This window comes from Rhinolophus sinicus, chromosome 15, assembly GCF_057876585.1.
Source record: "Rhinolophus sinicus isolate RSI-liver-muscle chromosome 15, RSI-T2T, whole genome shotgun sequence".
NCBI lineage: Eukaryota > Metazoa > Chordata > Mammalia > Chiroptera > Rhinolophidae > Rhinolophus > Rhinolophus sinicus.
The window spans coordinates 90,394,463-90,409,093 of NC_142515.1; the positions used below are offsets into that span (position 1 = coordinate 90,394,463).

General features: G+C 53.4%; 2 protein-coding genes across 5 annotated transcripts in view; both read left to right on the forward strand.

The window, feature by feature from the left end:
- The first annotated feature begins 344 nt into the window (after positions 1–344).
- On the forward strand, positions 345–3,056 carry SFTPC (surfactant protein C). The gene is made up of 6 exons (XM_019714333.3): positions 345–412; positions 1,106–1,264; positions 1,617–1,739; positions 1,984–2,094; positions 2,490–2,637; positions 2,841–3,056. Exons 1-5 carry the CDS (start codon positions 371–373, stop codon positions 2,625–2,627), a joined length of 573 nt encoding a protein of 190 aa, XP_019569892.2. The 5' UTR covers positions 345–370; the 3' UTR covers positions 2,628–2,637; positions 2,841–3,056.
- A 612-nt stretch (positions 3,057–3,668) lies between these two features.
- Positions 3,669–14,631, forward strand: part of BMP1 (bone morphogenetic protein 1) — a 38,103-nt gene continuing 27,140 nt past the window's right edge. Inside the window, exons 1-4 of one of the 4 annotated variants that reach the window (XR_016019020.1) lie at positions 3,669–4,113; positions 11,806–11,928; positions 14,002–14,166; positions 14,307–14,424. Coding sequence is in view for 3 of the 4 variants with exons in the window: in XM_019714347.3 (XP_019569906.2) it covers positions 3,960–4,113; positions 11,806–11,928; positions 14,002–14,166; positions 14,307–14,424 (560 nt within the window). In the remaining variant the exon portion in view is untranslated. Of the gene's footprint in view, positions 4,114–11,805; positions 11,929–14,001; positions 14,167–14,306; positions 14,425–14,631 lie in introns of those variants that run through there. The other 3 variants (XM_019714355.3, XM_019714347.3, XM_019714369.3) reach the window with 3 other exon arrangements.

A 14,631-nucleotide genomic window follows, 5' to 3' on the forward strand; every position in this document is an offset into this window, starting at 1 on the left:
ACAGCCTGGAAGAACAGGGAAAGCCACAGGACTGCAAGGACAGGTGCCAGCAAGAAAGGTGGGCATGCCAGGAAGATACCCACGGTGAGAGGTGCAGATTGCCCAAGGGTAAGTTTGCTCAGCTCACCCAGCTTTGCTTTCGCCAGAGCCAAGAGGACTCATGTGCCAGAGCAAGTGCCCTTAGGTGCTCTTGCAGCTGCCTTATCAGGGCCGTGGTTCTGGAGGGCCAGGAACAAACAGGCTTCAAAGCTGAGGGCTTGGCTGGCAGATGGTTGCTGGGTCCTTCACCTCTGTGCCCTCTCCTTCCTGGCACATATAAAACCCTAGTCGCACACTTAGGAGACGAGGAGGGGAAGGTGCCTGCAGCAAGATGGATGTGGGCAGCAAAGAAGTCTTGATGGAGAGCCCACCGGTAAGTGTGATCATGTGTGTGTGCACGTGTGTGGTGGGCCTCTCTGGGCTTATTTCCTCATCCAAATTTATTCGCTCAACCAACCTAGGATTGTGCTAAGTTAGAGCAGGGACACCGACCACTAAGACGTAGTCCCTTGGGGAGATAGACATGGCAGCCAATGATTCTAATATGCGTGGCTGAATGGCACCACAGAGGTCAGTGGAAAGGGCTGTAGAGGGCACTGAGTAGGAAACCACTACTTGGACAGTCATAGGAAGAACCACAGAGAAAATGACATTCGAGCTGACTCCAGGAGAATAAGCAGGAGATCCCCAAGTGGAGAAGGAGGAAGGCACTGCAGAAAGAAGGGCGGTAGGTGTAAAGGCACAGAGGTATGAGAGAGCATGAATTATTTGGGGAACAGAGAGGGAGTGGGCGTGGCGGAGGTACCAGAGGTCTGGAGGAAACAGCGGGAAATATAATTAGTGAAATAGGCTCTCGGGTCTCTCCAAGCCAGACCTCACTTCTAAGCATCTGTTGGTTTGCTGGAATCCAGGCCACCTCCTCCTCTGATCTCCTCATCCTTCGTCTGCACGACCATAGCATGGGTTGCTCAGCCCTGGGAAGGTGTGAGAGGGTGTCCAGCTAGTGCAGGGAGAAGGGGCATCCGCATGACTTTATAACTGTCTCCTCCCCACCCCACCACATCAGGACTACTCAGCAGCCCCTCGGGGCCGGCTGGGCATCCCCTGCTGCCCTGTGCACCTCAAACGGCTTCTCATCGTGGTCGTGGTGGTGGTCCTTGTCGTCGTGGTGATTGTAGGGGCCCTGCTCATGGGTCTTCACATGAGCCAGAAACATACTGAGATGGTGAGCAGGCCTGGGAGGAAGTGGGCAGCAAGTACAGGGCATGCCAGACAGATTGGCATGGGGGGGCTGGGTAGATAGCAAACTGCCCAAGAGGAATGAGAGGAGGAGGCAAGGGGCACCTCGTGGAAGGACAGAGGCAGAAACAGGGTGGCAAACCTGGCCTGGGCTTTCCCATCACCCCTACCCCACATTGGGACAGCCTCTTCCTTCCAGCACCTGGTTCCACTCAGCCTCTCTGAGCTCTCAGGGAAGAAGGAATTGCATTTGAGTATAGAGGATTGAGAGTGGGCATGAGTACTGAAGGGACAAGCGGGGGAAGAGGAATGCCAGGCAGCGCTGTGCCCTCCCCCAGGTCCTGGAGATGAGCATTGCGGGGCCGGAAGCTCAGCAACGCCTGGCTCTGAGTGAGCGTGTGGGCACCACTGCCACCTTCTCCATTGGCTCCACTGGCATCGTAGTGTATGACTACCAACGGGTGGGTATGCCTGGACCTCTTGACCCTGGCCCCAGGGGACCCATGACACCACTTTGCTAGATCCACCCAGCTGTGCTACTTTATACACACCCATCTTCCCCCATCCTCCAGTGCTTTTGCCTCCCCTGGGGGTGCCTGAGCCCCAAATTCCAATATGACTCCCTCCTGTGCCCAACCTAGAGGGAGATGGCCCAGGACAGGGCCTAGCTCATTCCCTAATTAACTCTGGGGTTCCTATGCCCAGCTCTTGATTGCTTACAAACCGGCACCAGGAACCTACTGCTACATCATGAAGATGGCTCCGGAGACCATCCCCAGTCTTGAGGCTCTCACTAGGAAATTCCAGAACTTCCAGGTGGGTGTGAGGGTGAGAAGGAATGGGTTGTCGCTCTCCCAAGGCTGCTGGAACTTCTAGGAATGCCTGTGTAAGGAGTTGGGAGCACGTTGCTCAAGTTCTGACCCTGTAAAGTGCTGTTCCTCTAGGGCTGCCAGGAAAGTGTCCCGCTCCAGACTCACCTGCTCTGTACCTTCCCTACCCATTTCCCCAGCCCCGCCCCACCACCCCACCTGCAAGCTGCTGGCCTCAATGTAGCCCACACCACACATAGGGGCTTCTGACTCCAGCACAGACCCCTCTTTACTGGTGAGGAAACTGAGGCTCAGAGAGATTGCTTCACATGCCTGAGGTCCCACAATGAGGGCCACAGGTGAAACTCAGCTCCCAGGCACCAAATAAGGTGTTCTTTCCAGGTGAAGCCTGAAGTGCCTCCTGCTAAGCTGAGCCAGGAGGAAGGCCATGACACTGGCTCAGCATCCAGTGGGGACCTGGACTTCCTAGGCAACACCGTGAGCACCCTGTGTGGTGAGGTGCCCCTCTACTACACCTAGGATCCTTCAGGTGAGCAGGTGTGACCTCCAGGGCACGGGAGCAGCAGTGGCCCAAGAGGGCTTGGGCCACCTTGTCTTGTCAGTTGACCTGGCACAGGAACCATTGAGGCCAGTCACCTAGGGGGCTCAAGGGAGGGAGGGCTCACAGACAACCCCCCCACCCCACCACCAGTCCCTCTCCCTCACATAATACAGTGTTTCTTTGCTTTGCAGGGCATGCGGAAGCCCCAGGGAGACAGGAAAGATCCATGAGCAAAAGGTCTTTTGCAGACAGGCGGGGAGCTGCTCCTGCCACACTGCAGGAACTTGCCCTAGAGAAATGGGAATCTGTGGGTGAGGTGGGAGGTGGAACAGTCAGATGAGAGGTGGCTCCTAGGGATCAGAGGGTTCCTACCACAAGAGAATAAAGCATCCTGATTGAAAAACAAAGGGTGTCCCTTTTCTCTCCTCCCACAGTCCCGAGGTCCTGCTCTTGGTGGGGGGTAGGGGAGGAGAGGGCCTTGAGGAGCAAAGGTGGCTTTCCCACTCTTTCTGGCCCAGGGTGATGGTGGGGAGAGGGGACCTGGGAGCGATCAACGGGCTTTAGGCGCCCTCCAGTGGTGTCTCCCGAGAGAGGGCGGGAGACAGAAACAACTCTAGGGACAGGGACCGCTGAGAGAGAGCAAGGATCCGAGCAAGGGAGACCGAGAGATGCAGGCTGAGAAGCGCGGGTAGTGACCAAAAGAAAGAGCGAGGCACAGGCAGCGCGAGCGACCTGACAGCGTGTCCCGCACCGGGAGGGGCTCGGGCCGGCGCGCTCGCGGGAGAAACACCGCTAGAGGGCAGCTGGGGTGGGGGGCGGTCACCGCCAGCACCCCGGGGCCCGCGCCCGGGCCGCCCGAGCCTCCTCCCGGTGCGGGCCGGCTGCTCGTCTTCCCCGCCCCGGCTGGCGCGCCGCCCGGGCCGGCGGATCGTGGTCCCGGCCCCCAGGAGGCCGATCTCCGGGCGAGAGCCCGCCCCCCAGCGAGCTCATTTCCCTAAAGGGGGGGACGAAGGAGGGAGGGCGGGAGCGAAGGAAGGAGAAAAAGAAGGGAAGGGAACGGAGAGACTGGAGGAGGGAGCGGGCCGCGAGCGGGCGGCCAAGGGGCGGGGGACAGGAAGGAGGGCGGCGAGCGCAGGGAAGGGGAGAGGTGGTAAGCGCGGGGGGAGCGGGCGGGCGGGGAGAGCGGCGGGCGGGGAGGGGAGCGCCTCCCCCTCGCCTTCAGCGCTCCGCTTCCCCTCGCCCGCTCCCGCGTCCGGGCGCGACCCGCCGCTGCCACCGCCGCCAACGCCACCGAGCCCGCCGCCGCCAGCATGCCCGGCGTGGCCCGCCTGCAGCTGCCGCTGCTGCTCGCGCTGCTGCTGCTCCCGCGCCCCGGCCGCCCGCTGGACTTGGCCGACTACACCTATGACCTGGGCGAGGAGGACGACTGGGAGCCCCTCAACTACAAAGACCCCTGCAAGGCGGGTAGGCACCCCCTACCCCGGGGCCGGCGGGACGCGAGGGCCAGGCGCGGGCAGGCCTGGCCCGGAGGCGCGGACTGCCGGAGATTCGGGGTGGGGGGAGGACGGTCCGGTGTGGGAAGCCGGGAGCTGCCTGGTTGGCAATGCAGTGGGGAACAAAAGAAGGAGGGAAAGAGGGAGGGGAAGTTTGGGGGACTTTTAGGACTGAACTTTTGCGCTGTTTGTAGAAGCCTCTGCCTCTTGTCTTCCCAGAGGATTCCTGGGGAAATCTCCCTGGGTCCGGAGAGAAACCTGCGGCCAAGGAGGCTTTTCCTCCTGCAGGAAACTTTTCTGGCCAAACTCCTGTGAGTGTTTGTGTGTGTGTGTTGGGTGTGTGTGTGTGTGCGCGCGCGCGTGTGCACTTTTTCCTTCTCCCCGGTCTCCAGCTCCAGGACATTAGTGTTTTCCAGCCTGTCTGTCTGGGCTGCCCTGAGACTGCACATCTCTCTCCCTGGTATGGGGTGGCCTGCATCTCCAAGGAGCAGGTTTCCTGAGGCCACCACCCAGCCCAAATGGAAGAAGAAAGGGATCCTCTGAGATCATGCTCCCTGGATGCCCCGGGGCCCCCACCAGTGCGGCAACTTTCTGGGACAGAGGAGACAGCTGTCAAAGTCAGAGAAGCCAATACAGGAGGGGGACTTACCTATGCCCCTGTGTGCCAGGGGCTCCCACCAAGACCAAGTTTGAGGGAAAGGGGGAAATACAAAGAACTCAGACACTGTATATCAGCTCTCTCAGTCCACAGACACTGGAGGGTTATTAGCCAAGATCAGGAGCCTGGAGAGAGAGAGAAAGAGAGAGAGAGAGAGAGAGAGAGTGTGTGTGTGTGTGTGTGTGTGTGTGTGTGTGTGTGTGTGTGTTGTTCTTTGTCCATGAAGACCCTGTGTAACCTCTTCACTCCTGCTGGGCCCAGAGGGGTCCTGCCCCTGAAATGACCAGATAGCCAGGCACTCCGGCTATTTGCCTGATTGGATGACCCTAAACAGGCTGCCTGGAACAAGAGAACACGCAGGGCATAAGATATCAGAACCTTTCCTCGACTTCCTGCCTCTGACTTCAGCCTATTTCTGAAGAGCCAGAGCCAGAGTCAGTGGCACAGTTCCTAGAGTTCTAGGAGTGCCTGTGTGTGGCACAGGGGTTTGGGGCAGGTTGCTCGAGTCTTGATCCTGGGGACGCTTATCTGGGTGAATGGACAACAGCAAACTTGGGAATAGGAGCCCCTTCCTGTGGGAGGAGGAGAAACCAAATCCCTCTGTCCTTTTTTCTCCACCCCTGCTGGGCTGTGGGTAAACCACAAAGTTGGCTGTCATCTTTCTTTTTGGGCTTGGGGTGGGGGTGATGCTAAGTGGACAGAGAGTGGGCTTTAGAAGCAGGCAGGCCTAGCTGTCAATCCTGGACCCACAACGCATTAGCTGTACAAACCTTGGGAATGTTAATTAGCATCTGTGACCTTCGCTTTTCTCACCTGTAAAATGGAACTGATGATACGTCTGTCCGTAGAGTTGGTGGTAAGAATTAAATATGAGAACATATACAAAACACTTATTAGAGCTTACACACTAAATAAATAATAAATAAGCACTAAATAAATGGCTGTCTACTCCCTGTTTTCTGTGCCTCACACTCTCACTTCATTTTTTTCTGAGGGAATAGGCTTGGTTTTCAGAGAAAGGGAGTGTCTCTCTGGCCCTGTCCTTGTGTCACTTATTCACTCAGCTGATTTGCATTTACTGAACGCCTTATATGTGCCAGGCCCTGGGCTTGATGTTGTTGGAGATACAGAGAAGTATAAGGCAGGGCTCCTGCCCTCAAGGAGCTGACAGTCCAGGAGGGAACAACACATGGGGACTTAACCAACAGCGCAAACCAAGATGCATTCATTGTATGCCACCTTGGAAGGAAAGGACCTAAAGTCTCAAGTAGCTTCTTGCCCCTTTGCAGCTCTGGTGGTGCTGGTGGTGGAAAAACAGTGATCATAGTAGGCTGGGAAGGTTTGGGGGTCTTCATGGAGGAGGCGGGCTGGGGCAAAGCCTTAAAGAATAGGTAGGAAGCCAATCTGATGTATTTCACTACTAGTTGGAAGCTGCAGTGATTTTCAGAGCAGCAGGAGGCTGAGGGCTTTATCCCCAGTCTCAGATTTCATGTTCGGGTGGGGCTGACTGACTTGGAACTTCAAACAAGAGTTTTGGAGAAAGCTCTTCACCAGGATGGAGTGAGGCCGGTGGGGAGCTGGGCCAGGCATGGGGGTGGCCCAGAAGGCCTGAGAGCCTGACAAGGCCAAGATTCAGGGTCAAATCAGGCCTCCCTCCTGGGCGTGACTGGTGCAGTCCTGCCTCCGCCCTGACTTCCTAAGACCCCACACCCACATCCTCAAGCCTCAGGTCCCCAGGCTCTTTTCTCTGTTTCTCCTGCCAGACTTTGCCTCTTGCCCTCTCAGCTCTGATCTCCAAGGGCTGGAGGTGATCGTGGCAGGTGTGCCTGACTTTTTCACATATTGAAGGTTTGTGACAACACAGCGCCAAGCAAGTCTACTGGCGCCATTTTTCTAATAGGCTCAGATAATTGTCAGCATTTTTTAGCACTAAAGTATTTTTGATGAAGGTGTATACATTGTGGTGTTTTTAGACATAATGGTATTGCACATATAAGAGACTACAGTACAGTGTAAACATAACTTGGATATGCATTGGGAAACCAAAAACTTCATGTGGCTAGTTTTATTGCGGTGTTCACTTTATCGCAGTGGTCCGGAACCAAACCAGCAGTATCTCTGAGGTATGCGTGTGCTTCCTTTGGATGCAATAGGTGTTCCTGCTTACCTCTGCTCTCCACCCTCTCCAGCTCTCTCCTCTTCTTGCTCCTCCTTGCACATGGAGGACCGAGAATGAAAGCACCATTGACTCCCGGCTCACCTGCAATCTCTCAAGATAGCCAGACCCCTTCATTTGAGGTCACCTCTTGCTCTTACTCTCTGAGTTATGGTTACTGTTGCAGGAAGGGCAAAATTAAGACCCTTGATACCTTGGAGAGGTTCCTGGATCTTCTGGGTGAGACCAGAGCAGTGTACAGAATGCCGAACTGGCCTTTGTGTGTACTGGGAGCTGGTTCCATGACACCCTCTCTCTCTCTCTTTCTCTCGCCCTTGCTCAAGGAAATTGCAAGTCAGCCCTGATTTTTTGTATGTCAGGTTGCCAAACCATCAAAGGCGTCCTTTCCTGAGATTCCCAGCTCCATTTGGCTGTCCTGGTAACTTGGCAGTGACTCTCAGGGTTCTGGGAGAGACTCGGAGACAGGAATTGGGACCGAGTTGCTCCTGTAAGCAGAAAAGCCCATGGGGGATGGCAGGTTAGCTCAGTTGGTTAAAGCGTGGTGCTTTTATGACAAGGTTGCCGGTTCAATCCCCATGTGGGCCACTGTGAGCTGTGCCCTCCACAACTAGATTGAAACAACTACTTGACTTGGAGCTGATGGGTCCTGGAACAACACACTTAAAAAATAAAATAAAAGTTTAAAAAAAGAAAAGGAAAGCCCATGGGACTGCTCCTGAGCCAGCCAGGACCTTACATCAGCCTCAGGTGGCAGCTCAGAGGTCTGTTTTGGGAGATGAAGTGGGCCAGTAGTTCACTAACTCTCATCACCATCCTCACCCCAGAGGCCTTGTGGCCCAGGTTTGGACTTCAAGGGGCCTTAGAGGACTAGGTTCCAAGCTCAGGAGGATGAAAAGCAATCCCTTCTCCAGCCAGACCACATTCCCCCTCCAGACACTCTGAATGAGTCACCCACCCACTAATGCCCCTGCTCCCTGAGTCACCTTCTCTTTTAGGTGCCCCAAGGGAGGAGGAAAAGACTTACCATCTCCCTGGGCTCCAGATGGAGAGGGACTAATGGGACTCCCCAGGAAAAAGGAACTCTCAAAAATTCTAGTTTCTCCAGAGACTTTTTGGGAGAAGATATTGGGGAAGATGGGGAAGGAGTAGAATGTGTTATTCCATAGACCACTAAGGACCTCCTAAGGATATCCAAAGGAATAGGCTAATCTCTCTCTCTCTCTCTCTCTCTCTCTCTCTCTCTCTCTCTCTCTCTCCTTCTCTCTCTCTCTCTCTCCCCCCCCCCATTTCTAAAGGTGTCCTTTGGGGGTGTGTCCTGTGAAATGGGGTATGTGCATCCAGTTATTTGTGTGTGTAAAAACACTAGGGCTTGCACAGAGAAGTTAGCTGCGTGTGTTTTTGCACATTTTGGGGTGTGCCGCTGCTTTATAGCCAAGTCTGTTTCACTATGCATGTGGGTGCTCTTGAGTGCATGTCAGCATGCGTGCAAACTTGCACCAGTGCATCAGTGTACAATACATGCACGCGTTTGCGGGAACTTGAGCATGTCCTTCTCCAGCTAGAAGCTTGCATTTGTGTTCATGGGACCTGCGTACGCTTGGTACACATGGCAGTGGGGCTCCATCACACCAGCCAGCTCCTCTCCTGCCCCACGGAAGGAGGTGCCTTGCCACACCCCAGGGAAGGAGACGTGCACGCAGAAGGCCAGCCTGAAGGATGGGTACATGGGGTCCAGTGCACTCTCTCTTTCCCTTCATATTCCTGGGACCTGGCTGTGGAGCAGCCATGAGTGCTCCTGGCTGGTTTTCAGCCAGAAAACAAAAACTTTTGATTCTGGGTTGAAAACAACTACTACCCTGACTCTGATTGCAGGGCTTCCTTCCAAGTAAAGAGGGGTGTCCTCACTTCCCAGCATCTAGATTACTTCACTTCCCCAGGGGGAATCCCGAATAAGCAGGGCCTTTAGGCTCAGCTCCTGGCCATAAGGCGCTCCTGCTCACCCCATCTCTCCCCACCCCCACTGTTCCCACGCATTCTTCAGCCATGACATCCCCACCACAGGGCGCCCGCTCTGCAGATGAGCTCTGCGGCCAGCCCAGGCCTTGACCCGCCTTCCACTTGCCCTGTCCACACTGCCCGGGTCCCACAGGCCAGCACAGTTCCCTGGGCTCTGTCCTTGGAATTCGAGGTTCTGCCTCTGAGCTCTTTGGGCAGGGGGTTGCTTCACTGGGCTGGAAGGCCAATATGGGTGAACCAGTGTGCCCTGGGAAAGGGGAGAGCTGAACTTGAGCTTATGGGGTTGTTATTGGGGTAATATTCACAGTGGCCATTTAGTAGGTGCTCACTGTGCTCTAGGCTTTGTGCTAAGTGCTTTGTTTACATGCCTGGTTTCATGTAAATAAATCCTAGGAGACAGTTTCTTTTCTTAGCTCCTCTTTATATAGGAGAAAATTGAGGTTTAGAAGAGTCTATATGACTTGTCCGCTAGAAGTTGCCAGGTTAGGCTTCAAAGACAGGTCTGCCTGACTCCAAAGACCTTGCTCTTTGCTGCCATGTCCAAAAAAGAATTAAGTGTCCAGCCATGCATATATGGTGATGTCCGTGGGTGTGGGCGTGTGAGCCTAGAGGTGCAACGTCACTGCAAAGGGGCAAAGTGTGTAAAGATATGGGAGAGTTCATGTGACCCGTGAGTGCCGGTGTGAATGATGGCACGTAGGGACCCACCATGCCTCCTTGAAATGTACCTCCCATCCCATCTCCTTCCTAAGGCCACCCTTGCATGTCAGCTGAGAAGTGTCTTCTGTTGCTGTCCCATCTATTGCTGAGCCAAGACCACCAAGGGTGACATTTTAAGTAAGAGACTCTTTCTCATGGGATGGAAGGGATGCTGGGCCACTTACTACCTGGTGACCTTGGGCAAGTCATTTACCCTCTTAGGCCCAAGTATTCTGATCACTAAAGTCAGGGAGGTGGGCTGGAACCTAGCCGCCAGGTTCTCTCTCGATGTATTTGTAATGGGACACTCCTAAGCAAATGCATGGGTGGAGTACGGCTTAATGGGCATGTACTGGGTGGACCAGGATTAAATGAATTCATTAACATGAAAACACTTTGTCAACTGGAAAACACCACATAAATTTCAACAGACATTTATACGAGGTCATTATTGCTGCGATTGCTAGCTTAATGAGTTCAGAACTTGCGCTTGGTTTCTGTGTATTGGAGCCTGTGCATGTGTGTTTGTTAGGATTGTCTGTGACTGCGTGTGTATTTTTTGGTGGACATGTGTGTCTGAGTGTGCTTTTGTGTATATATATTTACTGTATGGGTTCTGCAGAAGTAATGAACGTGAGTGCAATGAGCACTAGACTGGGAGCCAGGAGGCCTGAATTATAAATCCAGCCTTTCTAGTATCTAGCAGCATGGTCTCGGTGAAATCATTTCCCTTCTGGGCTTCAGTTTCTGCATCTGTAAAAAGGAAGGTTAGAAGGTTTAGCCTAGATAACTGCTACAGTCACTCTCACACTCTGCTGACCCAGTGTTAGGTCATGGCTACAGAAGAGTGTGTATCTGTGAGCATGTGTTTGCAGACTCAAAGAATACTGACGTGATACTTCACTCACACAGTATCCAGTGCCTTCCACGTTCCAGGGCATTGCCAGCCCGGCTTGTGTGTGCTGGGATGATGTCTCTGTGACTTTGCAGCTCTGTGTTTGATGGCGTGGGTGTGGATGTTACCCTGTGTGTCTGATTCTGTGTATGATGATGGTGTGTGTGTGTGTGTGTGTGTGTGTGTCCACCCAGAGGCCATCTGGGGAGGAGAAACCTGTGTGCAAGGCCTCAAGGTTAAAACAACTTGTGTCATGCTGCCCGCCAGGCCTGTGAAGCACTGGGATGAGAAGCAGATGTCCTCGCCAGGGTGGAGCTGCAGGGAAGCTGCCCTCTGCTCTGCCTCCCGCCCTGCCCCCCCATCCCATTCCTGCTTGAAGCTCACATCTGAGCTCCTTCCAGAGCGCTCAGCTCTGAGGCCTCTGCTTCCTCTCGCTCCCAACTTCTTAAAAAGCAGATAGACTGTTTAGCCCATCAGTCTGGAAATATCTCCCCAGCTCCAGAAATCAAAATGGCCTATGAAGGGGGCTCTTTTCCCCCAGGCCCTTCTTTCTCCAGAGAGGGGACCCTGGAACTCCAGATAGGAGTCACTTGAGAACTGTTAAATGTTTTCTTCCTGGCTGGGAAGCTCCCATCATGTGTCCTGGTTTCCCTAAGGTGACTATCGCTCCACTTCTTTTTCCTGTCCTCCCCTCATTGTAATTCAAATGGAATTTGTGGAGTGAATACCACCAGCTCAACACAGTGCCAAGGTCATGGGCCCACAAAGTAAACACTCTATCATCCCACCCCCTTCTATTCTCTTTATAGCACCCATCGCTGTCTGGAATTCTCAAGTTCGGTATTAGTGCCTTTGTGTGTTATTGAAGGTTAGCTCTGTGTGAGCAGGGACCTCATGTGTCTTGCTAATCACTGGAGTGGTACCTGGCCCACAGTGGGTGCTTACTAAGTATTTGCTGAAGAATGATGTAGTAAATGACGTGACCATGTCTGTGGGGCTAAGTAGGGGCTGAGGCATCAGCTTTGCTGGGATTCCAACTAAAAAGTGAGCATGAGTCTCCCAAGACGTCTCCAGAGCAAGCCCCCGTGGCCCTTCTCCTTCCTCAGAGAATGATTAAGATTCAAGTTGCGGTGGAGGCCAGGGGCGCGCCATGGTGTTGGGGCTGTCAGTGCTGGGTAGGTGGACTAACTTGGCCCCTGGTCTCTTCTTTTCTCTCTAGCTGCCTTCCTCGGGGACATCGCCCTGGATGAGGAGGATTTAAGGGCCTTCCAGGTGCAGCAGGCCACGGATCTCAGACAGCGTACAAGCCGCAGGTCTTCTATCAAAGCTGCAGGTGCACTGGGTACGGGCCGTCCCTCCTATGTCCCAGAAATGGGTTCCAGAATTGGAGAGACAGGGACCCTCCCTGTTCACAGCCAGCCTCCTGGCTCAGAGGCCATGAGCATGAACCCATTGTAAGGGTTTGTTTTCTCTTAGGATATCTTTATCCTTTTCCCAGAGGAACAGCAAGTATAGACATTCCCAGGAGTTAAGAACCAACATTCTTTTTGCTTCCAGTTTACAAAGGCCTTTCAAAAGCATTATCTAAATTGACCGTCCCTAACCACTTTCAAAGGTAGGTGTCAGGACAACTCCCGCTTTCCCGCTTTATCGATACAGACACTGAGATCCACGGAGGTGATGTGACTTGCTCAAGATCACAAAGGTGGTCAGTGGCGGAGCTGGGACAGGAACCCAAGCCTCTGACTCCAAATCTAACGCTCTTTTCTCAGCACCACAGTCCCACCTGGCTTCTCCTCCTGCTCCCACTTTGCAAGCTTCTATGCATTCTTCAAGGTCCATCTCAAGAGCTTTCCTTGTGAAATCTTCCCTGATCATCCCCCAGACATGACTGTGCCTCCATTTTCTGTGGCCTCTCTGTACTTACACTGTTAGCCACTCACTCGGTGCCTCATAGTGCAACAATTTGTTCGTGTGCTACCTCCCCAACCGAACTCAAAGCTCTTCAAGGTCAGGGATGGGTCCTTCTTATCCCTGGGTGTGGTCCAAGCACCTAACAACCCTCTTGGCACTTGTGCATGGGTGAGGGAGTGGGGAGAAGGAGGCCTGGACTGGCTCAGTTCTGTCCAGCCTTCTCCGGGATCTGGGACATAGTCCTGCCCACAGGTAACTCTCCCATTGCCAACGGGCGCAGATGCTTACCTGGGACCTGTGATGAGCACATTCTGGTGGCGCCAGGCAGTTGTCCTGTCCAGCATGGGGCAGCACCCCAGCATGGGCAGCCATGGATCGAAGATCAAATTGTCCCAGAGAGCAGCTGGCATTGGAGGGTGACCTAGTGGCCTGTTAACTAGCAAGGCTTACTTGACCTTAGTGGGGACTAGTAGACATGGTACAAGGGGAGAGCAGAATGGATGAGCTGGGTCACCTGGGCTGCCACTAACCCATCACATGACTTTGGGCAAATCTTTGGCCTTAGTTTCCTCCTTTGTCCAAGGTAGAGAGTGAGACGTGCCCAGTTCAACCAAGAGAGCTACTGTGTCAAATGAGAACATGTATTTGGGAATACTTAAAGAAGACATCAAGTTCTGTATGCACCACAAATATGAAGGTTTATTGGATGAGAAGGGACCATTTCCTAGTCTCTGTTCCCCACAATTCCTAGAAAAAGAGTATACCATTGTTCTTTTTTTTTTTTTTTTTTCTGTTACAGTCAACCCTCACTATTCACGGTAGTTATGAGTAAAGTTACCCAGTAACCTTATAGTCATTCTATAAAGTCACTGCAAACACCTAATTAGCAACTACTAAGCCATTACTCCTAGGAGAAAAACAATTAAGTTCCTGTGAGCCTCTGGTCACAACATTTTCATAACTCATCAATACGTAGCCCCGTCTCATGTGGATTTCTGTTTAAATATGCTTTATTTAATATACAGTTGCATCATTAACATTGAACTCATCATGGCCAACAGCACTGTGACTCATGCCTGAACAAAGCATATCTAACACAGGCATTTTCTCCATCACAGCCTTCTTGCACATAGGAACACTAGACAGCTCTAGCGGGTGGGGCAGAGGGGAGTCATTTTAAATAGCAAAATCACCAACAGAAAAAGCACAAAAATGCAGAAAAACATGGCACTAAATAGACTGTGAAAAAGATACGTGTTTACAGCATGAGAACTGAAACAAGAAGGCAGGCATCGCCTTGTTCAGCCTCAGCTGGGAATGTGCACGCTCGGTGACTCAAATGTTTCACTGCTCTGTGTACGTGACCATGAAAGAGCTGAGGGGATCGATTTTGGTTTACAAATAAATATGGAATCCCCCAATAATGAGGATTGATTATAATGTGTTTCCCCCTCGTCTTCTTCATTCACTTGCTACCAATGTCTTCCTCTTTCAATTCCAGGAAACTCTTCTACCCCCAACTGCCAGCGTGCTACTGGGCAGCCTCAGAGGAGAAGCCGTGGCGGATGGAGAAGCAGGACCCGGAGCCGGCGGGCAGCGACTTCCAGACCAGAGCGCGTATGGCCCGATGGGGTCATCCCCTTTGTCATTGGGGGAAACTTCACTGGTGAGCGTGATGTTGGGGCAGCCCGGCCGTGCATGGTAGTATGAGTGGTACCTTCTGCTATCTGGCGTCCACTCCTGAGCAGTGGGTGGTGGTGGGCTCATCTGGACACTGTGACAGCCTGGACTCCTTCATCCCGGCAGGCAGCCAGAGGGCAGTCTTCCGGCAGGCCATGAGGCACTGGGAAAAGCATACCTGTGTCACCTTCCTGGAGCGCACTGATGAGGACAGCTATATTGTATTCACTTATCGACCCTGCGGGTGAGCAGGGGCCCCTGGGCACAGCACCCTCATTTATCTCCTCAACCCATGTTCTGCCCTGGGCACTGCAGCTGCCCCACCTGGGCAAGGCCTTGCATCATCTGTCCCCTCCTGCCATGGGGCATCTCCCCAGTAATGCTCCCAGATGTGGCTGTGACCCCATCACACAGCCTGGGCACCCCTAGGCTCAGGCCCCACCCCTGCCCC

Coding starts and splice junctions, on each gene's coding strand:
- SFTPC (XM_019714333.3), top strand. CDS start 371: ATGGATGTGGGCAGCAAAGAAGTCTTGATGGAGAGCCCACCG. Junction 1,265..1,616: donor GCCAGAAACATACTGAGATG/GTGAGCAGGCCT, acceptor GCCCTCCCCCAG/GTCCTGGAGATGAGCATTGC. Junction 2,095..2,489: donor GGAAATTCCAGAACTTCCAG/GTGGGTGTGAGG, acceptor TGTTCTTTCCAG/GTGAAGCCTGAAGTGCCTCC.